General features: G+C 44.2%; 1 protein-coding gene across 1 annotated transcript; it reads right to left on the reverse strand.

The window, feature by feature from the left end:
• On the reverse strand, positions 1-25,578 carry LOC106603569 (solute carrier organic anion transporter family member 2B1). The gene is made up of 15 exons (XM_014197427.3): positions 25,430-25,578; positions 19,578-19,666; positions 13,906-14,043; positions 13,498-13,660; positions 13,154-13,378; positions 12,555-12,653; positions 7,158-7,288; positions 6,434-6,530; positions 6,031-6,195; positions 4,659-4,848; positions 4,410-4,560; positions 3,781-3,938; positions 2,687-2,751; positions 2,151-2,271; positions 1-1,898 (listed from the first exon to the last, which is right to left on the reverse strand). Exons 1-15 carry the CDS (start codon positions 25,479-25,481, stop codon positions 1,712-1,714), a joined length of 2,031 nt encoding a protein of 676 aa, XP_014052902.3. The 5' UTR covers positions 25,482-25,578; the 3' UTR covers positions 1-1,711.
• Between the last annotated feature and the right edge of the window lie 338 nt (positions 25,579-25,916).

Below are 25,916 nucleotides of genomic sequence, written 5' to 3' on the forward strand. Positions count from 1 at the left end.
TGTCTGCTGATAGAGTTTATTAAACTGGTGTGTCATCACTCATGATGGCAGTTAGAAAATCTTGGCTCAGTTATCACAACATCCTCCCTCCACCATTAACTCCCTCCTCTAACTCCTCTCTGAGAGAACAATACTCTCTTCCATGTCACAAGGGTTCACATTAGTTTATAACATTCATGATTTCTTCCCTGTTTGGAAAGGAACTTTAAACTCACAATAGACGCGATAAAGAAGTCAATTGAACTCGACCAAAACAATGTAATTACCATGGATACGCGTGGGGGAAAGATCCCGAGTCTCCTCATTGCCCCACAGCAGAATTATCCTACATTTAGGCTATTGTTTATATGTGTATTTCACACTATGTTGAGGTCAAAATCAGAGTATAATGCTGGTATGGATGTCAACCCCAACACATGTTCATATCTTCATCGGTACCAATTAAATGCATTACAGTTAAAAACGACTTTGACTACCATCAACGATTTCTGTATGCTAACCAGCTTATACAAATAGCAGTTAGCGTTTAGCAGTCACTTCTTCTAAACCTGAAAAGGTTTGCAACAAAAACAGCCAAATATATCAAAATCGGACTTAAGTAACCACATTGTGGGTCTGTTATTTACATCAATCATGACAGATTTGATGAATATCCACTTTGTTAGATCAGATTTGTTGAATGTGCGCCAATCTGATCAATGGAACATCTGCGTTACCACATCTATGCTTGCCTACCATAACTCATTACATGACAAGAGCAATGGAGAAACAGATGCATTGTGCATAAATGTCCATCAAATAAAAATCCCACTGACAAGAATTGTAAGAATACTGTAAACTGTACGTAAAAATATTTACATTATGTTTCACATGATAAGATTCAAAGCATTATATCTTATTGGAGTTGTATAAATGTAAGGCGCTTGCTTACTGAATCTACAATGATCCTTTTCTTTGAAAGTATAAATTCACCATTTTATATTGATTACAAAGGCCAAAAATGCATTTTAAAAAACAAAGAAAAATATATGGTATATACATGTTTCCTAAAAACAACCAACACAACAAGAGTATTGGCTTAGTGGGAGTTTGGTTTTCTAATGCTGTCTTTGGTCTGATCGCTTTAGTCTGGTGGCTCGAGTTGACAAGGTGAAAATTCTGTCAATGTGCCCTTGAGAAAGGCACCCAGGGTTGCCGTACTACTATGGCTGACCCTGTAAAACAACACATGTCACTGCACCTAATCGGTGGATGTGACAATAAAATTCTAATATAAAAAAACATCTAGAGATCTAGGATCAGTTTATAGCAGCTTACACTCGCCATGTCCTAACCTTAAGCATAAGAGAGATGGAAAAAGATCTGACCCTGTATCAGTGGAAAGGGGACCACTCAGACTGGTTCCAGAGAATGACACGCTATGTTACCATGTCTCAGATACAGCACTGGCAGTTTGGGAGCAGTAATAGTGTAGAGATATTTAAACACTCCTCATTGGCCAACAGGAGGAGAGAGAGAAACAGGTCCTCCCATGGACAAAATAGAGGACACAAAGTAAGAGATGGACTCTCCCTGAGAAAGATGCCCACGGAGCGCTTCTCATCTCTGTAGTCTTCATCATGACTCTCTGGAGAATTAGATTGATACATTTTTCTTCTCTGTCTACCCAGCTTGCAATTCAGTTCAATTATCTTTCTCTCTCAGTCCTCTCTCATGCTGCCATCCTCTGCAGTTCTTTGGAGGCGGTGTTGTTGTCTGGACTCTTTACTCCGTTCACCACAGTGTATCTCTGTCCCGCCTGCTGGCCTTGTTGTCCTGCCCTATGTCTCAGGATGAGGAGAGAGAGCAGGAAGCAGATGAACGCTCCGCAAACAAATAACACCTGCAGTCCCAGGAACCTGGCCATAAAAGAGATGGAATCTGTAAATATCATACATCCAAGATATTCTGTATACTCTATAACAGACCTGCGTCTAATACATACTGTATGGCAAATACTTTCAAAAAATGGAGCTGCGCTTGATTTAGTTTGCCTGGTAAAATGGTCCCAAAAGTGCAATGGAATGGTCCCAAAAGTGCAAACTCTAAGTATGGCTGACATGGAGGCATGAGTCATTGTGCAGGTGGAGGGTATATCTGCTGGTGCTTGCCTCTGTCTGAAGAGGTCCATGTTGTAGTAGTGACATGATGTGTTCCTCCCACACTTCTTCCCCCAGAGGATACAGGTGGTGTCTATGGCAATGCCATACAGGACTGGGGCTGGCAGGAATGCTGGAAACACACACGTACACCAATTACAAATACACATCCATGTGAACATGCACACACAGACATGCACTCACGCACGCATGTGCACACACATACACAATTGGCTGAGAGGCTGTGAGATGATTCTTCTTGAGTGGCAGTGTTGATATGTGTCATTGTGCCGTAGAGATGTGTTTTCTGAGTTTACATGGTCCTGCTTCATGTCACCTAACAGGACAGCCAGAGAGGAATTTCGGGGCTGGATTTTTGAAAAGGCATTTTTTCCAAGACGTTTGCTGTTCAAACTGTGGATGTCGAGCAGAAAGGTTGATCACTGTGAAAGTGAATCACTCTGCATTGGTCGTTTATCTACATTTCTTGGAATCCCGGGCCAAAGATGTGATAGTGTGGCTGTCCGGGAAATGTTGATATAACTCACCCAGCATTCTGAAGAGCATGTACTGAACTCCCACCGCAAAAGACTTATCCTCTGCTCTCACTGTCCTGCAGGGGAGAGAGAGGGAGAGAGCAAGAAGGAAAAAGTGAAGGAGAGGGTAAAGGGGATGAAGAGGGAAAGGGAAAGGATGGGAGCGGGTCAACATCAGTCACAGTAACCGTGCCAGTTCTGGTGTGAAGAACTTACTGACCAGCTGGATGGAGTCTGCGTTTAGCTCAGAGTGAAACCGAACAGCTGAACGGATGCAGTAAATTATGTCAGACGTATCATACACACACACACACACACACACACACACACACACACACACACACACACACACACACACACACACACACACACACACACACACACACACACACACACACACACACGCACACACACACACACACACAAGCACAATTGTACACACACACACACTTTGCGTTGCTTAAATATCAATATGTAAAAACTACCCCATCCACTTTATCTTGAAATCTGTGTTGTTGCGTGTGCAGTTGCTGTCTGATAAATGAGAGTGACAGTGTATGAAGAGTTGGTTAAACATCTATAGGTCATGTTTAGCAGACTGTATAAGTGTTACCAGTGAGGAAGCGGAAAGCTCTGTTGTTTATTCCCTCGTTATGTTTGCTATCACACACAGTGCTGACGTGTATGGTTTGTGTGTGTGTGTGTGTGCGTGTGCGTGCGTGTGCGTGTGTGTGCGTGTGCGTGTGCGTGTGTGTGTGTGTGTGTGTGTGTGTGTGTGTGTGTGTGTGTGTGTGTGTGTGTGCGTGTGTGTGTCTGGTTTGGGCAGGCTCAAACATGCTGAAATGAAGGAGGAATGCGTTATAACCAACTGAGACATCATGACGGATGATGATGTTATGATACAGCGGCAACTACTGCCTCAGGGCTAAGCAATAGAACTAGTGTCTGTGTCCCAGCAATAATAACTAAGGGAGAGTGTGAGAGAACTCAGATACCTCAGGCTTTACCATGGGGACACGACTGCACATGACTCTCTCTCTATCTCTGTAGGTAGGTAGGTGATTAGTGTGTGTGTTCATATGTATGTGTGTGAGTGTGTTCTGTACCTCAGTATCATCATGTATGATGGCGTCTGTGAGAAGGATGCGATGAAGCAGGTGAGGGCAGAGAGAACCATAAAGGGCAAGAGGAGGTGTTCACAGTTGCTACCGCATGTCCCCGGCAATGCATGGGACCCGTTGATGCAGGCACAGTTTGTGTAGTTCTGTCAGAGAAAGAGTCACATGACATTAACCACCAGCCAATCACCACTGCATCTGGTAGTAACTGTTGGCATAGTAGGTGTGAATGAGAATCACTCATCTCACAAAATAAAAGTACATTATCAAGAAACTGGCTTGATAGTCTCTCTGGCTTCAAGGCAAGGGAATATTCTTCTCCCGAGCTTTGTATGGTGGTGGAGTGTATGTGAGTATTCAGTGTAAATAATACTGAGTCTGGCGGTAAACCCTGTTTTCCATTGAGTAGACATCTGACAGTAAAGCAGAAGTGAAGCCCCTTTAGAGCTGTGTATGTCTGACATGTCTACTTCCTGGAAATTCATAATCTTGGGTTTCTTCATGTTTCTGCATGTTATGTGATTTAGTTGTCTCTCTGTGTTCTTTTTAACCTCTATGATTGGCCTGGGAAAGATAGGATTCAGCCTATTCATGAACAGGCAGGTGTAGTGGTTTACCAGGACTTTGATGGTGTTGTTGTCCTGTACTTTGGTCATGCAGCCTGCATGACAGGGTGATATGAACTCCACCCCGTCTGAGCCACACACTGGGTTAAAAGTCTCGGTCGGACAGGAGCACCCAGCGCTACACCCCAAGGAAACATTTTGTCTGAGAACAGAGGGAGAAAGAGGAATGGTACCTGGTGGAGTACACAATGGCAACTTAAGGCTTCAGTGCTGTTTTAAGGAGAGGTGATGGTAACCTACGTGGTGGGGTAGACACCAGTGACACTCTGTGTGGAGCAGCCGAGGAGGAGGAGAGGCAGAGCGGTGAGGATACACATCAAGATGGCTGCCGTGCACATGAGGGCGGAGCCTCTAGTAGACATACTCAGCCTCCTCATCAGAGCCCCACCTAGCACGATGCCCAGCACCGCTAGAGGGATACTCACCCCACCTACAGGCACACAGAGGTTAAGGATCCGCCCCTTTTTTCCCCATTATCGCCTAAAATGACATACCCAAATCTAACTGCCTGTAGCTCAGGCCCTGAAGCAAGGATATGCATATTCTTGGTACCATTTGAAAGGAAACGCTTTGAAGTTTGTGGAAATGTGAATGTAGGATAATAGAACACAACAGATCTGGTAAAAGATAATACAAAGAAAAAAACAACCATTCTTTTGTAAAACTTTTTAACCATCATCTTTGAAATGCAAGAGAAAGGCCATATTGTATTATTCCAGCCCAGGTACAATTTAGATTAGCAGTGTATGTGCAAAGTTTTAGATTGATCCAATGAACCATTGCATTTCTGTAACAAAGTGTTGTATCAAGACTGCCCAAATGTGCCTAATTTGTTATTAATAAAGCATAACAGTCACTCCGATTTAAGTAGTGAACACGTTCCAGGTCGTGTTTTTTGCAGTCGCCCTGCACATCTCAGAAGATAGATCTCAGAAGACAACATGGTTCCGGAGACATGAGATCTGTGCTGCCTGACTTTGAAAAAGAACCTGGAACGCAACCAGTGTTTCCCCTTACATAGGCAGGGTGGTTCCGCTCTGCCTAGCTCTGTTAAACCCCTCCTAATAATAGTTGGCCTTATTTTGTAGTCATGTAAAATGTTGATATTGGCAGCTTCCGGTGCTGACGCTGGAGATTCTGCGCCCTTCCAAAGAACTAAAACACTGGGGTAAAGGGAAAGTAAATCCCATCCAGATTTGACCCTGCTATAAACAGTAGTGGGTGGCAGGGGTTTGATTGCCTGTGCTCTGCAGGCAATCTTCTGGAATGATTACCTCCAGTTGCTCAATAGCAGTGTTTCTGTGGTAGAATTCCATGCTCTCTGTGCTATTCATAGACCCCTGGAGAGTTGGAGCATACTCTATTATTCATCTCAGCTAGTATTAAGTGTGTATATGATGTAATATTACCCATATTTCTTGTTCCCATCAGACCTGAGTCAAATACATATGCCAAATACTTAAGTTTTGCAGATTGGATTTTAAAGTAATAACTCTCCATTGAGTGGAATTTTCATTTGGTCCATTGATTCTATTTTTTTTTTTTATTAGACAAACCCTAACCTTAATCTAAATCAAGATGTTTCACAGAGATAATGAATAATTTCTCTCACCGATCATCATGTTGGAGAAGGAGGCAGTCTGGGTGAACTGGCGTTCTATGAACTTGGCCATAAAGGTGGCGAGGCCGGCTACCATCGCTGCCAGGTGGACCTGTGCCAGCACCACCAAAAGGTAGATGGGGTTCCGCATGGTCCGCAGGGCGATACGGGGGAAACCTGGGAGAGAGAGGGGGAGGGAGGGAGAGGGGGGCTAATGGCTAATGACCTCACTGCTTAAGACAATATTTACCATGGGGGTTGCAACAATAGAGGAAGAGAGAGGACACAATGTGACCACTTCTGCTTTTTATATACTATCAGTATGTATATCAGTGACTGTCACCCTTAATGCTCTGTAGTCACCCACAGACCCAGTGAAAAGAAATGTGGATGTGGTTTTATAAAAGTGTCTCACTTTTGAGAAACTGTGTGAGGGTGAGTTCCTGGACGGGGTCTGGCAGTGGTTTCTTTTCCTCTTCTGCTCTGGGCTCGGTGGCATCGCCTCCAGTTTCCTAACCAGGGGAGAGAAAGAACCACACTGCAATTATGCGCTGTACCTGTATTACAACAGATTAGAGTTTGATCATGGCACTGCAAACATGCAATCCTGTCATTATTGCATTAACTCTCTAATAGCCTTTGTCAGGTCTAGGGAACATGATGTGGGAAAGAGAGAGTTTTGCCTACAAGATCTCTGATTGCGAAATGGTAACATTTAAAGTGTATGAAACACTGCAGTGCACTCAAGTTACACGGCAAGCTTTAGAGCTTTTAAAGCCTTGGCCAGCGTTCAAGAGACTATGTGTGTGTGTGTGTGTTTGTGTGTGTGTGTATGCTATGCTATTGAGCAAGACCTGGCACAATGATTCTTCTTTGTGCCAGATGACTGATGAGAGAAACATGAACCAAAGACTCAACCTCTTTTGAAACATTCCCTTACAGAATGATAGATATCAACCAGGACCTTATTCAACAAGGTCAAACCTCACTCTTTCTCTGAACCACATTTTTTCTATAAGAGAAGATTGTTCAACTTTCATTACATTTTCTTAGTTAATGCTTAATAAGACATAAAGTCAATCAATCACAAATATATATCATGACAGTTACAACGTCTCAGCTTGTATCCCATACTACACCTCTTTGGGCATCTGCCGGGGGAAGAAGAGGTAGGGCAGTGAGGTGAGGAAGAGGAAGGAGGCTGCCACCAAGAAGCCTAGCCACCAGGCTCCCACCCAGCGAGGGTCTCTTCGCTCCAGACCTATCTGATCTGCAGAGAGGAGAAAGACATGTTACTGTATTAGTGACAAAGTATTCATAAATAATAAAATAACAATATTCAATCAACTATTCAATTAAATAACCAATGCAATCAAAGGTACTGTATGTATTGAAGTGCACCCTGAGAACACTTCCTGGTTTAAAACGTTATAACCTTTTGAAAAAATTTTGATATTAGGAAAGAAAGTACATTTTTGTCCTTGGCATTTTTCAACAGAACATTGAATCTCTTTCTAACTGACCGCAGCTTCCAGGAAGAAGTCATTTTCTCTTTCACTGTGAGAAACTCCACATTCATTCTATGTGACTAAAGTGAAAGACTGAGTAAATGAGGTCATACCAGCTGTTCAGAGACCGAGATTCCAGTTAAGAACATATTTTCCTCCAAAAAGGGAATAAGCTAATTTCTATAACAGAAATTCGTCTGATATCATGCACTTTTCTACAGAAGTAAATAACTATAGATATGCACCAACATACCCCCACACACGCCATACACACACGCACATACATACATACTTCAGCAGGCGTTTGAACATGTCCCCAATCACTAACGATACTCTCACACCTTGATAAATGAGATGCATCAAACTGGAAGGACGAGATCAATGACATGAAACTGGAAAGACAGGACACTGGTCCATGACCATGACTGGGATAAATCCAGTTTCTGAGGTGTCTGAAGCATTGCAGGGAAAGCTGTGGTTCACACAGAATGAGGTGGATTGGAAAAGTCCTTGATAAAAACCTGCTCCAGAGCGCTCAGGTCCTTATGACTGGGGCAAAGGTTCACCTTCGAATAGGACAATGACCCTAAGCACACAGCCAAGACAACACATGAGTGACTTCGGGACAAGTCTCTGAATGTCCTTGAGTGGCCCAGCCAGACCTGACAGAGCTTGAGAGGGTCTGCAGAGAAGAATGGGAGAAATACCCCAAATACAGGTGTGCCAATCTTGTAGTGTCATACCCAAGAACACTCAAGGCTGTAATCGCTGCCAAAGGTGCTTCAACAAAGTACTGAGTAAAGGGTCTGAATACTTATGTAAATGTGATATTTCAGCTTATTATTTTCAATACACTTGCAAAAAATTCTAAAACTTGTTTTTGCTTTGTCATTATGGGGTATTGTGTGTAAATTGATGAGAACAAAAAGAACAATTTAATACATTTTGGAATGAGGCTGCAATGTAACAAATGCACTATATATGTTTGCCCGTTAGAATTCACAGGAGTGGAGTAAGGATAACATGGTCGTTATCATCAACATTATTCCAGCTAGTCTCCATTAAACCCTGTTTATTAAAACACAATCATTCAGAGTTTTATTTCGGCTTGTAAAGGAAACTATAAGAGGAGGACCTCCAGGCTGTATCATAACCGGCCGTGATTGGGAGTCCCATAGGGCGGCGCACAATTGGCCCAGCATCATTGGCCGGTGTAGGCCGTCATTGTAAATAAGAATTTGTTCTTAACTGACATTCCTTAAAAGTTAAATAATAAATAAATTGTAAATAAAAAAAATTAAAAAAAATTGTAAATAAGAATATGTTCTTAACTGACTTTCCATAAAGGTTAAATAATAAATGCTTCAACCACAACCCTAACCCATATCAGCTCCGGATGAGACACTCCTGACATGCTGTGAACATCTGAGGACCTCCTGGGTGTGAGTGTGTGAGTGTGTGTGAGTGAGTGAGTGAGTGAGTGAGTGAGAGTGAGAGTGAGAGTGTGAGAGTGAGAGTGAGAGTGAGAGTGAGAGTGAGAGAGAGAGAGACCTGGCACATTTGGTTCCTTGGAAGTTGTAGGAACATGTGTTTTTGGTTTCAGATTGGTTCCGGGAACGAAGCCCTAACTTTCCTGACCGGTAAAAGTTGTAGGGAGATTTTCCGTGAAGGTTTTAATAAAGCTCTGAGAATGGAAATGATCGTATTTAAAGGTAAATACAGTTCCTTCGGAAAATATTCACAAACCTCGGCTTTTTCCTAATTTTGTTTTGTTACAGCCTACACATAATACCCCACAATGTCAAAGTGGAATTATGTTTTTAGAAATGTTTACAAATTCATTAAAAATGAAAAGCTTAAATGTCTTGAGTCAATAAGTATTCAACCCCTTTGTTATGGCAAGCCTAAATAAGTTGAGGGTTAAACATCTACTTAACAAGTTAATAAGTAGCATGGACTCACTCTGTGTGCAATTATAGTGTTTAACATTATTTTGAATGACTGACTACCTCATCTCTGTATACCTCATACATTGTAGTTACTCTGCAATACTAACCGAAACCACAGATTGAAAAGAAGGAAACCCGTACAAAATATTCCAAAACACGCATCCTGTTTGCAAACAGGATGCATGTTTTGTAATATTTTTTATTCTGTACAGGCGTCCTTCTTTTCACTCTGTCATTTAGGTTAGTATTGTGGAGTAACTACAATGTTGTTGATCCATCCTCAGTTTTTTCCTATCAGAGCCATTAAACTGTTTTAAAGTCCCCATTGGCCTCATGGTGAAATCCATGAGCGGTTTCCTTCCTCTCCGGCAACTGAGTTAGGAAGGACGTCTGTATCTTTGTAGTGACTAGCTGTATTGATACGTCATCCAAAGTGTAATTAATAACTTCACCATGCTCTAAGGGATATTCAATGCTTGCTTTTTTTTACCCATCTACCAATAGGCGCCCTTCTTCACGAGGCATTGGTAAACATCGCTGGTCTTGGTGGTTGAATCTGTGTTTGAAATTCTCTGCTCAACTAAGGGACCTTACAAATAATTGTATGTTTGGGGTACAGAGATGAGGTAGTCATTCAAAAATAATTCTAAAAAACACTATTATTGCATATATACATGTATAGAGTGAGTCCATGCAATTTATTATGTGACTTGTAAAGCATATGTTTACTCCTGAACTTATTTAAGCTTGCTATATCTTTTATTTAACCTTTATTTAACGAGGCAAGTCAGTTAAGAACAAATTCTTATTTACAATGATGGCCTACCAAAAGGCAAAAGGCCTCCTGCAGGGGTGGGGGCTGGGATAAAATAAAAATATATAGGACACAACACACATCACGACAAGAGAGACACCACAACACTACATAAAGAGAGACCTAAGACAACAACATAGGATGGCAGCAACACATGACAACACAGCATGGTAGCAACACAACATGACAACAACATGGTAGAAACACAACATGACAACAACATGGTAGCAAAACAGCATGGCAGAAGCACAACATGATAGCAGCACAAAACATGGTTCAAACATTATTGGGCACAGACATTTACATTTAAGTCATTTAGCAGACGCTCTTATCCAGAGCGACTTACAAATTGGTGCATTCACCTTATGATATCCAGTGGAACAACCACTTTACAATAATGCATCTAAATCTTTTAAGGGGGGGGGGGGGTTAGAAGGATTACTTTATCCTATCCCAGGTATTCCTTAAAGAGGTGGGGTTTCAGGTGTCTCCGGAAGGTGGTGATTGACTCCGCTGTCCTGGCGTCGTGAGGGAGCTTGTTCCACCATTGGGGTGCCAGAGCAGCGAACAGTTTTGACTGGGCTGAGCGGGAACTGTGCTTCCTCAGAGGTAGGGGGGCCAGCAGGCCAGAGGTGGATGAACGCAGTGCCCTTGTTTGGGTGTAGGGCCTGATCAGAGCCTGAAGGTATGGAGGTGCCGTTCCCCTCACAGCTCCGTAGGCAAGCACCATGGTCTTATAGCGGATGCGAGCTTCAACTGGAAGCCAGTGGAGAGAGCGGAGGAGCGGGGTGACGTGAGAGAACTTGGGAAGGTTGAACACCAGACGGGCTGCGGCGTTCTGGATGAGTTGTAGGGGTTTAATGGCACAGGCAGGGAGCCCAGCCAACAGCGAGTTGCAGTAATCCAGACGGGAGATGACAAGTGCCTGGATTAGGACCTGCGCCGCTTCCTGTGTGAGGCAGGGTCGTACTCTGCGAATGTTGTAGAGCATGAACCTACAGGATCGGGTCACCGCCTTGATGTTAGTGGAGAACGACAGGGTGTTGTCCAGGATCACGCCAAGGTTCTTAGCACTCTGGGAGGAGGACACAAGGGAGTTGTCAACCGTGATGGCGAGATCATGGAACGGGCAGTCCTTCCCCGGGAGGAAGAGCAGCTCCGTCTTGCCGAGGTTCAGCTTGAGGTCGTGATCCGTCATCCACACTGATATGTCTGACAGACATGCAGAGATGCGATTCACCGCCTGGTTATCAGAAGGGGGAAAGGAGAAGATTAATTGTGTGTCGTCTGCATAGCAATGATAGGAGAGACCATGTGAGGATATGACAGAGCCAAGTGACTTGGTATATAGCGAGAATAGGAGAGGGCCTAGAACAGAGCCCTGGGGGACACCAGTGGTGAGAGCGCGTGGTGCGGAGACAGATTCTCGCCACGCCACCTGGTAGGAGCGACCTGTCAGGTAGGACGCAATCCAAGCGTGGGCCGCGCCGGAGATGCCCAACTCGGAGAGGGTGGAGAGGAGGATCTGATGGTTCACAGTATCAAAGGCAGCAGATAGGTCTAGAAGGATGAGAGCAGAGGAGAGAGAGTTAGCTTTAGCAGTGCGGAGAGCCTCCATGACACAGAGAAGAGCAGTCTCAGTTGAATGCCCAGTCTTGAAACCTGACTGATTAGGATCAAGAAGGTCATTCTGAGAGAGATAGCAGGAGAGCTGGCCAAGGACGGCACGTTCAAGAGTTTTGGAGAGAAAAGAAAGAAAGGATACTGGTCTGTAGTTGTTGACATCGGAGGGATCGAGTGTAGGTTTTTTCAGAAGGGGTGCAACTCTCGCTCTCTTGAAGACATTCAGCACAAAGGGCAAGAAGGTAGAGACAATAATACATCACGTGAATCAGCCACGACTGTCAGTAAGAGTGTCCATGATTGAGTCTTTGAATGAAGAGACGGAGATACAACTGTCCAGTTTGAGTGTTTTTTGCAGCTCGTTTCAGTCATACTGTATCAAAGTGGTTGAATACCTATTGACTCAAGACATTTCAGCTTTTCAATTTTAATTAATTTAAAGCAGAATTCCACTTTGACATTATGCCATTATGGGGTATTATGTGTAGGCCAGTGACACAAAATCTCAAATTTAATCAATTTTAAATTCAGGCTATAACACAACAAGACGTGGGAAAAAGTCAAGGGGTGTGAATACTTTCTGATGGCACTGTAGAAATGACAGAAAGTGTCACAGTATGATGCATTTGTGTATGTGCTCACCTTTGGACATCTTGTCAATGTCGACATAAAAGCTCAACATGAAGGAGCCCATCATAAAGCCAAAAGCAGGACCAATAGACGTGACAGCCAGGAGGATACCTGCAGGGGGGAACCACAGTCAGACATGTCACCCCTGTTGTGGGATCAATATACTGACACAGAAAAGAATGCTTATCGTTTGGTTTCACCCCAGATCATACTTCGAAGTTGATGAAAATAAAATAAAAGACTGCCCATTGTTTGCTGATCTCAAGTTTCATTGTATCATAAAGATTACACACATGACATTCCCTTGAGAGCAGCAAAACAATGAGTGCATACAAAACATTCACTTTAGTTTCATTACTATTTTTCCACATCCTGCACCAGGGTTATGTGTGATATTCCTAATCTAACTCCTTCTAATGTCCCTGCAAGTATTCTCAGAATTGGAGGGGATTGAGTGGAACGTTAGAGAAGAATGATGCAACTCTCCATTTTAAAAAACCAACAGTGATACTATTGATTCCTAGTTTAAAAACCCCAAAGACCTGCATCAGAATGTATATTTCCTGTATTTCAAGAATTTCCTGTTTCCCAGTCACTCCCAGTGCTCATACCGAGGTAGAGAGGAGAGTTCCTCTTGCTGGCATGGTCATCAATGTAGGAGATTCCGAAGGGTTGTATGGGAACGCTGCCGATTCCCAGGAGTAGCTGTCCTAGGAGCAGGAGTGGGAATACTCCCTGCTGGGAGTGACTCTCCTGCTGAGTGCAGCTATGATTGGACAAGGGTGATTGGAAAGAGCTCTCTAATTGGCAGAGGCCAGAGTCGTCCTCCTTGGATTCTATGGAACACAGGTAGAAGTAGGAAGGAGTTGAGAGTTAGGTGATAACTACTATTTTTGTTTTGAGATTCAAACAAATATATGTATGTACTGTATGTGTGTGTGTGTATGTGACTTACCGCTGATGTGGTCTGTGTACTGGTAGGGGCCACTGATGAAATGAGGCATGGCCATTATCAGAGCAGCCAGACTGACCACCAGTGCCCCTCCACCAATGAACCGTGGTCTGTGGACACGGCTACCAAAGAAACTAACAAACACTATTAGGACTATGTTCCCCACCTACACACACACATAAACACACACACACAGAATCATGAGCACAACACAATCACTGAAACACAAACATTAACACACTCATGTGCCCACTCTCACATGTAAACATTTAAAGTATACAATTTTTTCATATATAAATAAAAAGAATAATCTGAACCTATATGGATCTGGAATTTATCAGTCAATCTTCCTATTATCTTGATCAGCCCAAACGAGTGGTGGGATAGGGTCAGGGTAAGGTTTAGGCTTACCTCATTGAAGGATGCCAAGATGCCAGACTTCTGGCTAGAGAAGCCATAGCGTCTCTCTATGGTGGAGATGGAGCTCTTCAGATATCCAGACACCAACAGCTGGGTCAGCTGGAGCATGCCATGGCACAGCACAAATAACTGGAGAGACAGGAGAGAGAGGATAGAGAGGAAAGGGAGAGAGAGTTTGAAAACCATGGTATATCATTTGTTTATGGTTTCATCAGTATGCAGACAGACTGTAGATACATGAAGTGTATCAAAAATGTTGTTCCCAGCTTACTCTAAGTAGTAAATAATATGATCTGATCAATGAACTACAGAGAGCTCCAAAGTCTGATTGAAATATTCAGGAGAACATCTTGTTCCACACGGGGCACTACGTCGAGTTGCACATTTGACACCTTTATGTAAAGAAAGTATGTAATGCAACAAAACATATTGCTACAGTAGTCAAGAGGGTCTGGAGGCCTATGAGTAACTTTATGAGGATTTTCACAACCAGAGCAAAATCTGTTACATACAGTAGCAGTCAAAGGTTTGGACACAGCTATTCATTCAAGGGTTTTTCTTTATTTTTTACTATTTCTACATTAAAGAAAATAGTGAAGACATCACAACTATGAAATAACACATATGGAATCATGTAGTAACCAAAAAAGTGTTAAACAAATGAAAATATATTTTAGATTTTAGATTTTTTTACAGTAGCCACCCTTTGCCTTGATGACAGCTTTGCACACTCTTGGCATTCTCTCAAATTCTCACACCCTGATCTGATTCACCTGTCTTTGTGTCTGTCTCTACCCCCCTCCAGGTTTTGCACATCTTCCTCATTATCCACAGTGTACTTACACCTGTGTTCTCTGTTTGTCTGTTGCCAGTTCGTTTTGTTTCGTCAAGTCTACCAGCGTCTTTTTCTGTGCTCCTGGCTGTCTCTAATTCCTGGTTTCCTGGTTTTGACCATTCTGCCTGCCTTGACCCTGATTCTGCTTGTCGTTCTGTACCTTGCCATACCACCCTGGATTACTGAACTCTGCCTACCCTGACCCTGACCCTGAGCCAGCCTGCTGTTCTGTACCTATCGGACTCTGCTCTGGACTACTGACCTCTGCCTGCCCTTGACCTGTTGTTTGCCTGCCCCCTTGTTTGAGTAATAAACTTTTGTTACTTCAAAACTGTCTGCATCTGAGTCTTCTCCTGAGCCTTGACAGTAGGTGTGTCAACTTTTGACTGGTACTGCACCTGTAGTACAAGCTGCCTATCCCTCATCTTTTTTAAAGTAATTCTTAATTTGCTGACGTACAGTTTTATTGTAATACAAGTGCATTCATGAGGCAGTAGACTCATAAAACAGTGTAGTTAACCTGTTAGGGCTAGGGGGCAGTATTGACACGGCCGGATAAAAAACGTACCCGATTTAATCTGGTTACTACTCCTGCCCAGTAACTAGAATATGCATATAATTATTGGCTTTGGATAGAAAACACCCTAAAGTTTCTAAAACTGATTGAATGGTGTCTGTGAGTATAACAGAACTCATATGGCAGGCCAAAACCTGAGAAGATTCCATGCAGGAAGTGGCCTGTCTGACAAGTTGTGTTTCATCTTGGCTCTTTTTATTGAAGTCTGAGGATCTTTGCTATATAACGTGACACTTCCTACGGCTCCCATAGGCTCTCAGAGCCCGGGAAAAAGCTGAACGATATCGAGGCAGCCTCTGGCTGAAACACACTATCGCGTTTGGCAAGTGATCAGAGTACTATGGGCTTAGGCGCGTGCCCGGGTCGACCCCATGCTTTATTTTCTTTCGTCTGTTTACCTAAACGCAGATTCCCGGTCGGAATATTATCGCTTTTTTATGAGAAAAATGGCATAAAAATTGATTTTAAACAGCGGTTGACATGCTTCGATGTACGGTAATGGAATATTTAGAAATGTTTTGTCACGAATTGCGCCATGCTCGTCACCCTTATTTACCCTTTTGGATAGTGTCTTGAACGCACGAACAAAACGCCGCTATTTGGATATAACAATGGATTATTTGGGACCAAACCAACATTTGTTATTGAAGTAGAAGTCCTGGGAGTACAGGCCTCGGTGTAATGCTCATTCCTTCAACGATAAACGTGAATCCAACCATCACCCCTGGTGAGACAAAACCGTGACTCGTCAGTGAAGAGCACTTTTTGCCAGTCCTGTCTCTGGTCCAGCGACGATGGGTTTGTGCCCATAGGCAACGTTGTTGCAAGTGATGTCTGGTGAGGACCTGCCTTACAACAGGCCTACAAGCCCTCAGTCCAGCCTCTCTCAGCGTATTGCGGACAGTCTGAGCACTGATGGAGGGACTGTGTGTTCCTGGTGTAACTCGGGCAGCTGTTGTTGCCATCCTGTACCTGTCCCGCAGGTGTGATGTTTGGATGTACCGACTCTGTGAAGGTGTTGTTACACATGGTCTGCCACTGCGAGGATGATCAGCTGTCCGTCCTGTCTCCCTGTAGCGCTGTCTTAGGCATCTCACAGTACGGACATTGCAATTTATTGCCCTGGCCACATCTGCAGTCCTCATGTCTCCTTGCAGCATGCCTAAGGCACGTTCACGCAGATGAGCAGGGACCCTGGGCATCTTTCTTTTGGTGTTTTTCAGAGTCAGTAGAAAGGCCTCTTTAGTGTCCTAAGTTTTCATAACTGTGACCTTAATTGCCTACCGTCTGTAAGCTGTTAGTGTTTTAACGAACGTTCCACAGGTGCATGTTTATTAATTGTTTATGGTTAATTTAACAAGCATGGGAAACAGTGTTTAAACCCTTTACAATGAAGATCTGTGAAGTTATTTGGATTTTTACTAATTATCTTTGAAAGACAAGGTCCTGAAAAAGGGACGTTTATTTTCTTGCTGAGTTTAGATGCACATCTTAAATCCGGTTACAGACCAGTTAACTAGGCCTAAGACCCCTAGACTTAGCGAGTGCAACAATATTAGCAGGCTAGTTAATCGGTTTCATAAGAGTGTCTAGAAGCTTTCCCATGCATACCCCATTCAGAGGACATGTTTATGTGTTTCTAAATCTGGAAACAATACAAGGATGTGCTGAAAACACCAGGAAACACAACCCCACCTGGGACTATAGAGAAAAACCACAGTACAGGATGCCAAAACATCAATGTTTTCACTACAGTAAGAAATAAACTAAATTACAGATCGTAAAATAAGGAAGATTCACTCTCTTTCCTCTCTGAAGATCTTTCTTTCTCCAGTCCCAAAACATATCCTGTCAATGAAGGTAGGTTAATTTCCTTAATGTTAGCATGCTAGCATGCTTCTCTAACCCTATAAGGTCATCATATCTTGACTCCTGAACAGCAATCTGTAGACACAGATTTTACCTCACTTCCTAGTACTGTCTCAGTTCTGTGACAACATGACCCATAAATCAGACCGATACATTACTTGTATCGTCACAGAAGATCCCACCACAAAAAGACTAAGCAGCGTGGTCCGGAGCAATGGACCTGGGAAGACATCCTGGACGGCAAGGGATCCTAGATGTGGGAGGAGATCGAGGCCGGATGGGATCGCCTCCCATGGGAACAGGTGGAGGCAGCGATAGCAGAGCGGCTACAAGACGAGGAAACTAGCACAGCATCGACGGAAGCACGAGAGGCAGCCCCCAATTTTTTTTTGGGGGGGGGGGGGAACGGGTAGATTGGCAGAGTCAGGGTGGAGACCTGAGCCAACTCCCCGTGCTTACTGTGGGGAGCGAGTTACTTAGCAAGCACCGTGTTATGCGGTGATTCGCACTGTGTCGCCAGTGCGCATTCACAGCCCTGTGCGCTCTGTGCCAGTGCCACGCATTTGCCGGGCTAGAGTGAGCATTCAGCCAGGAAGGGTGGTGACAGCTCAGCGCTCCTGGTCTCCAGTACACCTCCTCGGTCCAGGATATCCTGCGCCGGCTCCGCGCACTGTGTCGCCAGTGCGCAATCATAGCCCAGTGCGACCTGTGCCAGCGCCCCGCATTTGCCGGGTGAAAATAAGCATCCAGCCAGGACGGGTTGTGCCAGCTCTACGCTTGAGACCTCCAGTGTGCCTCCACGGCCCAGTATATCCTGTGCCTGCCCCACGTACCTGGCCTCCAGTGAGTCTGTCCAGCCTGGTATGCCCTGTGCCTGCTCCTCGCTCTTGCCCTGAGGTACGTGTCACCAGTCGGGCGCCACCTGTGCCAGCCCCATGCATCAGGCCTCTAGTGCGCCTGCCCAGTGCGGTGTGTCCTGTTCCTGCTCTCCGCACTTGCCCTGAGGTGCGTGTTACCAGTCTGGCGCCACCTGTGCCAGCCCTACGCATCAGGCCTCCAGTGCGCCTTCCCAGTCCAGAGCTTCCGGCGACAGTTCCCAGTCCAGAGCTTCCGGCGACGTCCCCCAGTCCGGAGCCTCCAGCGACGTTCCCCAGTCCGGTGAGACCTGTTCCAGCTCCACGTAAGAAGCCTCCAGTGATGATCCATGGCACAAAGCCTCCAGTGATTGTCCATGGCGCGGAGCCTGCAGTGTTGATCCATGGCACGGAGCCTGCAGCGACGGTCTACAGTCCAGAACCTCCTGAGATGGCCCACAGTCTGGAACCTCCTGAGACGGCCCACAGTCCGGAACCTCCTGAGACGGCCCACAGTCTGGAACCTCCAGCGACGTTCCCCAGTCCGGAGTCTTTGGCGACGGTCCGCAGTCCGGAGTCCGGAGTCTTCGGCGATGGTCCGCAGTCCAGAGTCTCCAGCGGTCAGTCCGCAGTCCAGAGTCTCCGGCGGTGGTCTGCAGTCCAGAGTCTCCGGCGGCGGTCTGCAGTCCAGAGCCTCCGGCGATGATCCGCGGTCCGGTTCCTTCGACGACGATCCACTGTCCGGTGTTACAAAAGCGGAGGGATCAGCGGGCGGAGCGGGGGCTACGCCCCGAACTGGAGCCGCCACCATGGGTCGATGCCCACCCGGACCCTCCCCTATAGGTTCAGGTTTGCGGGCGGGAGTCCACACCTTTGGGGGGGTACTGTCACGCCCTGACCTGAGAGAGCCGTTTTTCTCTGTTTGGTTAGGTCAGGGTGCGATATGGGGTGGGCATTCTATGTCATTGTATTTCTTTGTTTTGACTGAGTATGGTTTCCAATCAGAAGCAGCTGTCTATCGTTGTCTCTGATTGGGAATCATACTTAGGCAGCCCTTTTACCCTCCTTCAGTGTGGGATCTTGTTTTTGTACAGCTCAGTAAAGCCTGCAGAATGTGACGTTTGTTTTCCTTTGTTTGTTGTTTTGATTTAGTGTTCTGAGTTATAATAAATATTAATCATGAGCACTTACCACGCTGCACCTTGGTCTCCTCCTTACGACGGTCATCCCAAGTACTGCTTTTTACCTTTTCATAATCCAAATAGCATCAGTTGCAGCAAGTATGTGAAGAGGTTTTGTCTTGTTAATGTTTTTGATATTGTCCACCTCGCAAATGAGAACCAATCATTTAGGAAGTTGTACACACAACAGCAACAGCCAGACGGTAAAATGCTAATTAGCAGCATCAAGTGGTGTTCTAAAAAGTATGTTACTCTCATGGATTTCTATTCCTTTGCTACTTCTGGTATTGAATTGACATTTGGAGCTAGTTGCAGGTGAAAATGATACATGTAACTCTTGAGCCTACCTTGATGCTGTTGAAGGGGCCCCTGCATCTTGCGGGAGGCATCGACCTCTGTGAATCAGAGTTCAGCTGGAGGTCGCTGGCTGTCATATCTGCAGAGACGGAGGAGAAGCGAGACATCACAATCGCTATTGTTTTCTGGTTCGTGTACTGCCAATGAACTAAGCAGACCAGACCCAGCTGCTAACGCATTGGTGCCTATGGAAGAGTCACCCCTTAAGCAGACCGAAACTGACCATTTTGTCTAATGGTAAACGGCCTGAGTAGGACATCTTAATTTATCCACCGTTGTTGATATCTGTCTGTCACACCTGCCCAACTCACTGATCCGACCCAGGGAATATAAAAAATTATTGTAATGTTTACACTTTCGAAAGTCTCTCAGCCTATTACACAATGTTATGCAAATGAGTTGCTGTATGTGAGGATGTGGGAGGCATGCTGAGAGAGAGTATTTGGGAAGGCATTTAGTGCACCCTAGCACTGACCAGCTGCACAATCTGTTCATTTAAATAAAATACAACTTGATTATTTCATGGTAAATCAGTGTACTAGACTGTTTACGCTAGTCAACAAACAATGTGCAAATTTCGGTGGCCTTCGTTACAATACTATAGAAATTGCACAAGAATTCCAGTCAGACTATATTCCTTGTACTCTGGTTACTGTGTATCCTCAATCTTTATACTCACTTTGTATCTCTATACTTCGGACTTCTGCTTACTTTAATCTCTGCTGGTGTTATGTATCTACTGCTATTGTTTAATGCAGATGTGCAATTCATTTAAATCATATTGAGACACAGTGCTCTGTGTTAGTATTCAGATTGAAGAGAAATGATCTGCATTTCCATAAGAATGGGAAAAAGAGCTGTGTTTCCCTGTGCGTGGTCAGGTTTCCTGTATACCCAGGCAGGCGTGTTATATGACTTGAGAAGGGGAGTTTTATGCTCTATCAAAGTGCACATGTCTGCAGCTCCATGGTGTTTAACAGAAACAGCTGGAGATCCTCCAGGACTACAGATATAGGATTTTAATTTGCACCAGTTTGCTACATCACGTGTGCGCATGAGTTGCATGTGGTTGTCTGTGTAGGAGAGAAATATCTCTGGATTACAGATATTAAGATAACCTTGACTCCCAAGTAACTCTCACTCAATCATATTGCAATGTGTGTGTGTGTGTGTGTGTGTGTGTGTGTGTGTGTGTGTGTGTGTGTGTGTGTGTGTGTGTGTGTGTGTGTGTGTGTGTGTGTGTGTGTGTTTGTGTGTGTGTGGTTGTACATGTGTGAGATAACATTAACATACCATTTTGACAGCCTTGACTCTAAGCAAATCCCCACTCCAACATGTTGAATCATATTGAAATATGTGTGTGTATGGTACAGATTACTTTTAAGGGGTAAATCCCCCTTGGACTGACTCTGCCTGTTTAGTTTTCCAGTCCAGGGGAGATTCCTGGAATATGGGATGTAGTGTGGTTGTCCATTCTCCCCCACAAATTGCACAATGCTGAGAAAGAGAGGGGGAGTGAGAGAGAAAGAAAAAGAGAGATGAGGGGGGACAGACAGACAGACAGACAGACAGACAGACAGACAGACAGACAGACAGACAGACAGACAGACAGACAGACAGACAGACAGACAGACAGACAGACAGACAGACAGACAGACAGACAGACAGACAGACAGACAGACAGACAGACAGACAGACAGACAGACAGACAGACAGACAGACAGACAGACAGACAGACAGACAGACAGACAGACAGACAGACAGACAGACAGACAGATAGATAGATAGATAGATAGATAGATAGATAGATAGATAGATAGATAGATAGATAGATAGATAGATAGATAGATAGATAGATAGATAGTCAATTTGAAAGTCAATGAAAGTCATCACTCCTCCCCTCAAGACTCCCAAGCTGTAATGACATGCTTCCCTCTGAATTGTAACAGTTTGGTAAATTACTGTGCATATTACACACAAGATCAGACCAAACAATGCAGTAAAAAAAAAAAATGATCTGACCTGCAGACCACAAAGAGTAGAGATTGCGTTGCACTGGCCACTGAAACAGACTATGGAGAAGCATTTCCAGATGTGTAACCTTCATTTAACTAGGCAAGTCAGATGCATGACATACTGCAGGGATCATCAACTAGATTCAGCCACGGGCCAATTTTTTTCTTGAGCGGATGGTCGGGGGGGCCGGAACATAATTATACACTGCTCAAAAAAATAAAGGGAACACTTAAACAACACAATGTAACTCCAAGTCAATCACACTTCTGTGAAATCAAACTGTCCACTTAGGAAGCAACACTGATTGACAATAAATTTCACATGCTGTTGTGCAAATGGAATAGACAACAGGTGGAAATTATAGGCAATTAGCAAGACACCCCCAATAAAGGAGTGGTTCTGCAGGTGGGGACCACAGACCACTTCTCAGTTCCTATGCTTCCTGGCTGATGTTTTGGTCACTTTTGAATGCTGGCAGTGCTTTCACTCTAGTGGTAGCATGAGATGGAGTCTACAACCCACACAAGTGGCTCAGGTAGTGCAGCTCATCCAGGATGGCACATCAATGCGAGCAATGGCAAGAAGGTTTGCTGTGTCTGTCAGCGTAGTGTCCAGAGCATGGAGGCGCTACCAGGAGACAGGCCAGTACATCAGGAGACGTGGAGGAGGACCTAGGAGGGCAACAACCCAGCAGCAGGACCGCTACCTCCGCCTTTGTGCAAGGAGGAGCAGGAGATGCACTGCCAGAGCCCTGCAAAATGACCTCCAGCAGGCCACAAATGTGCATGTGTCTGCTCAAATGGTCAGAAACAGACTCCATGAGGGTGGTATGAGGGCCCGACGTCCACAGGTGGGGGTTGTGCTTACAGCCCAACACCGTGCAGGATGTTTGGCATTTGCCAGAGAACACCAAGATTGGCAAATTCGGCACTGGCGCCCTGTGCTCTTCACAGATGAAAGCAGGTTCACACTGAGCACATGTGACAGACGTGACAGAGTCTGGAGACGCCGTGGAGAACGTTCTGCTGCCTGCAACATCCTCCAGCATGACCGGTTTGGCGGTGGGTCAGTCATGGTGTGGGGTGGCATTTCTTTGGGGGGCCGCACAGCCCTCCATGTGCTCGCCAGAGGTAGCCTGACTGCCATTAGGTACCGAGATGAGATCCTCAGACCCCTTGTGAGACCATATGCTGGTGCGGTTGGCCCTGGGTTCCTCCTAATGCAAGACAATGCTAGACCTCATGTGGCTGGAGTGTGTCAGCAGTTCCTACAAGAGGAAGGCATTGATGCTATGGACTGGCCCGCCCGTTCCCCAGACCTGAATCCAATTGAGCACATCTGGGACATCATGTCTCGCTCCATCCACCAACGCCACGTTGCACCACAGACTGTCCAGGACTTGGCGGATGCTTTAGTCCAGGTCTGGGAGGAGATCCCTCAGGAGACCATCCGCCACCTCATCAGGAGCATGCCCAGGCGTTGTAGGGAGGTCATACAGGCACGTGGAGGCCACACACACTACTGAGCCTCATTTTGACTTGCTTTAAGGACATTACATCAAAGTTGGATCAGCCTGTAGTGTGGTTTTCCACTTTAATTTTGAGTGTCACTCCAAATCCAGACCTCCATGGGTTGATAAATTGGATTTCCATTGATTATTTTTGTGTGATTTTGTTGTCAGCACATTCAACTATGTAAAGAAAAAAGTATTTAATAAGATTATTTCTTTCATTCAGATCTAGGATGTGTTGTTTAAGTGTTCCCTTTATTTTTTGGAGCAGTATATATAATTTGTAAACTGGAAATTGACTGCAAGAAGCCCAAACAGATATAATGTTTGACTAAAACATAATAATTTGGGAATACTTGGGAACAGATTTCATAAATTAAAATCACTTGGAGCTGATTTCCTGGTGTTTTTTTTATGTCCAACAATGAACATTTCACACACACAAAAAAAAACATATACAGTACTAGTCAAAAGTTTGGACACACCTACTCATTCAAGCGTTTTTCTTTATTTTACTATTTTCTACATTGTATAATAATAGCGAAGACATCAAAACTATGAAATAACACATATTGTAAGTCGCTCTGGATAAGAGCGTCTGCTAAATGACGTAAATGTAAATGCAAATATGGAATCATGTAGTAACCAGAAAAGTGTTAAACAAATCAAAATATATTTTATATTTGAGATTCTTCAAAGTAGCCACTCTTTGCTTTGATGACAGCTTTGCACACTCTTCACATTCTCTCAACCAGCTTCATGTGGTAGTCACCTGGAATTCTTCTCCAAAAGTCTTGAAGTAGTTCCCACATATGCTGAGCACTTGTTGGCTGCTTTTCCTTCACTCAACGGTCCAACTCATCCAAATGAAGAATTTATTTGGGTTGCAATCGAGGTGCAGTTACTTGCTAATTTCTGAGGCTGGTAACTCTAATGAACTTATCCTCTGCAGCAGACATAACTCTGGGTCTTCCTTTCCTGTGGCGGTCCTCATGAGAGCCAGTTTCATCATAGTGCTTGATGGTTTGAGTTGTTCTTGCCATAATAGGGACTTCGTCTTCTACCAAATAGGGCTATCGTCCGTATACCAACCCTACTGTACCTTGACACAACACAACTGATTGGCTCAAACGCATTAAGAAGGAAAACAATTCCTCATGAAGCTGGTTGAGAGAATGCCAAGAGTGTGCAAAGCTGTCATCAAGGCAAAGGGTGGGCACTTTGAAGAATCTCAAATATATTTTGATTTGTTTAATACATGATGATGTTCACCGGACGTGCTTGTTGCACCCTCGACAACTACTATGATTATTATTATTTGACCATGCTGGTCATTTATGAACATTTTAACATTTTAACATCTTGACTATGTTCTGTTATAATATCCACCCTGCACAGCCAGAAGAGGACTGGCCACCCCTCATAGCCTGGTTCCTCTCTAGGTTTCTTCCTAGGTTTTTGGCCTTTCTAGGGAGTTTTTCCTAGGGAGTTTTTCCTAGCCACCGTGCTTCTTTCACATGCTTTGCTTGCTGTTTGGGGTTTTAGGCTGGGTTTCTGTACAGCACTTTGAGAATATCAGCTGATGTACGAAGGGCTATATAAAAATACATTTGATTTGATTTGATTTGATACTACATGATACATGTGTGTTATTTCATAGTTTTGATGTCTTCACTATTATTCTACAATGTAGGAAAATAGTAAAAATAAAGAAAAACCCTTGAATGAGTAGGTGTGTCCAAACTTTCAACTGGTACTGTATATTTTTTTTGCTCATAAAAAACAAACGCCAATTGGGGAACCCTGACTTACCTTGTGTTCCTTCTGTAAAGCAGTATTAAAGGGGCAATGCACTTATGCTGCCATATATAGTGTTTTGTAGGCAGTTGTGTATGTTTGTGCAACACAGGAGTTGTTGTCAGCAGAGATAAGATGAGCAGGAGATAACTACCAAGCAGATGTGGAATGTCATCATAAACAAATACTGAACCATCATTTACCACAACAGCGGGATTGGAATTAAGGGTCATGGAAATAACAACCTTCATTTCAGACTCCTCAAATTCATACACACAAAAACAATACCTTTTAGATGAGGTATTACTAACCCCTTGGTGTTAATTGTTAATTGTAATTGCCCTAAATGCCAGAAGGCCAGTTCAACCACACACATGCTCCAAACAGCAACCTTTCCTTTCACACATATGCTCTACACACTGCATACTAAATGAGATAATAGTGTCTGAGTCCTTACTACTAGAGTTAGTGGATCACAGTTAAAAGCAGTAGTATAGAACAGTACAGTTGTTCACTTACTCTGTAGATGGAGCTGTGGTGTAGTGGTGTTCTCTGTGTCCAGTCCTGTCATAGCGCTATGGTGTAGTGTTGCGTTCAGTATCCACTCCTCATTCACACAGAACACTACTAAGCTTGGAATCCCAGGAGCTCTCACTTGATGAAATAGGCGTGCTTATTGTTGAGGAATTCCATGACCTGAGGTGAGTGGGGCTGGGAGTGGGAGGGGGAATTCTATAGTAAACTGTAGTATCCCTCGATCATGTGTAGTACTTACTATAGAATGTTGTAATATACTAAAGAATACTATAGTAAATACTACAGTATTATCCACAAAAAACAGTTGTAAATACTACGGTAATGTTCGCAAAAACACTACAGTCCGAAAAAACAGTAGACTTTTTTAACTATAGTAAAAACGAAAGTATTTAATTTACATGTACCCTGCCCATTCCCCTCTCCATTTCCCAATATATGCCACCCATAAGTGAGAAACGTACATGCCAAG

The sequence above is a fragment of the Salmo salar genome, chromosome 04 (genome assembly GCF_965601325.2).
Source record: "Salmo salar chromosome 04, fSalSal1, whole genome shotgun sequence".
NCBI lineage: Eukaryota > Metazoa > Chordata > Actinopteri > Salmoniformes > Salmonidae > Salmo > Salmo salar.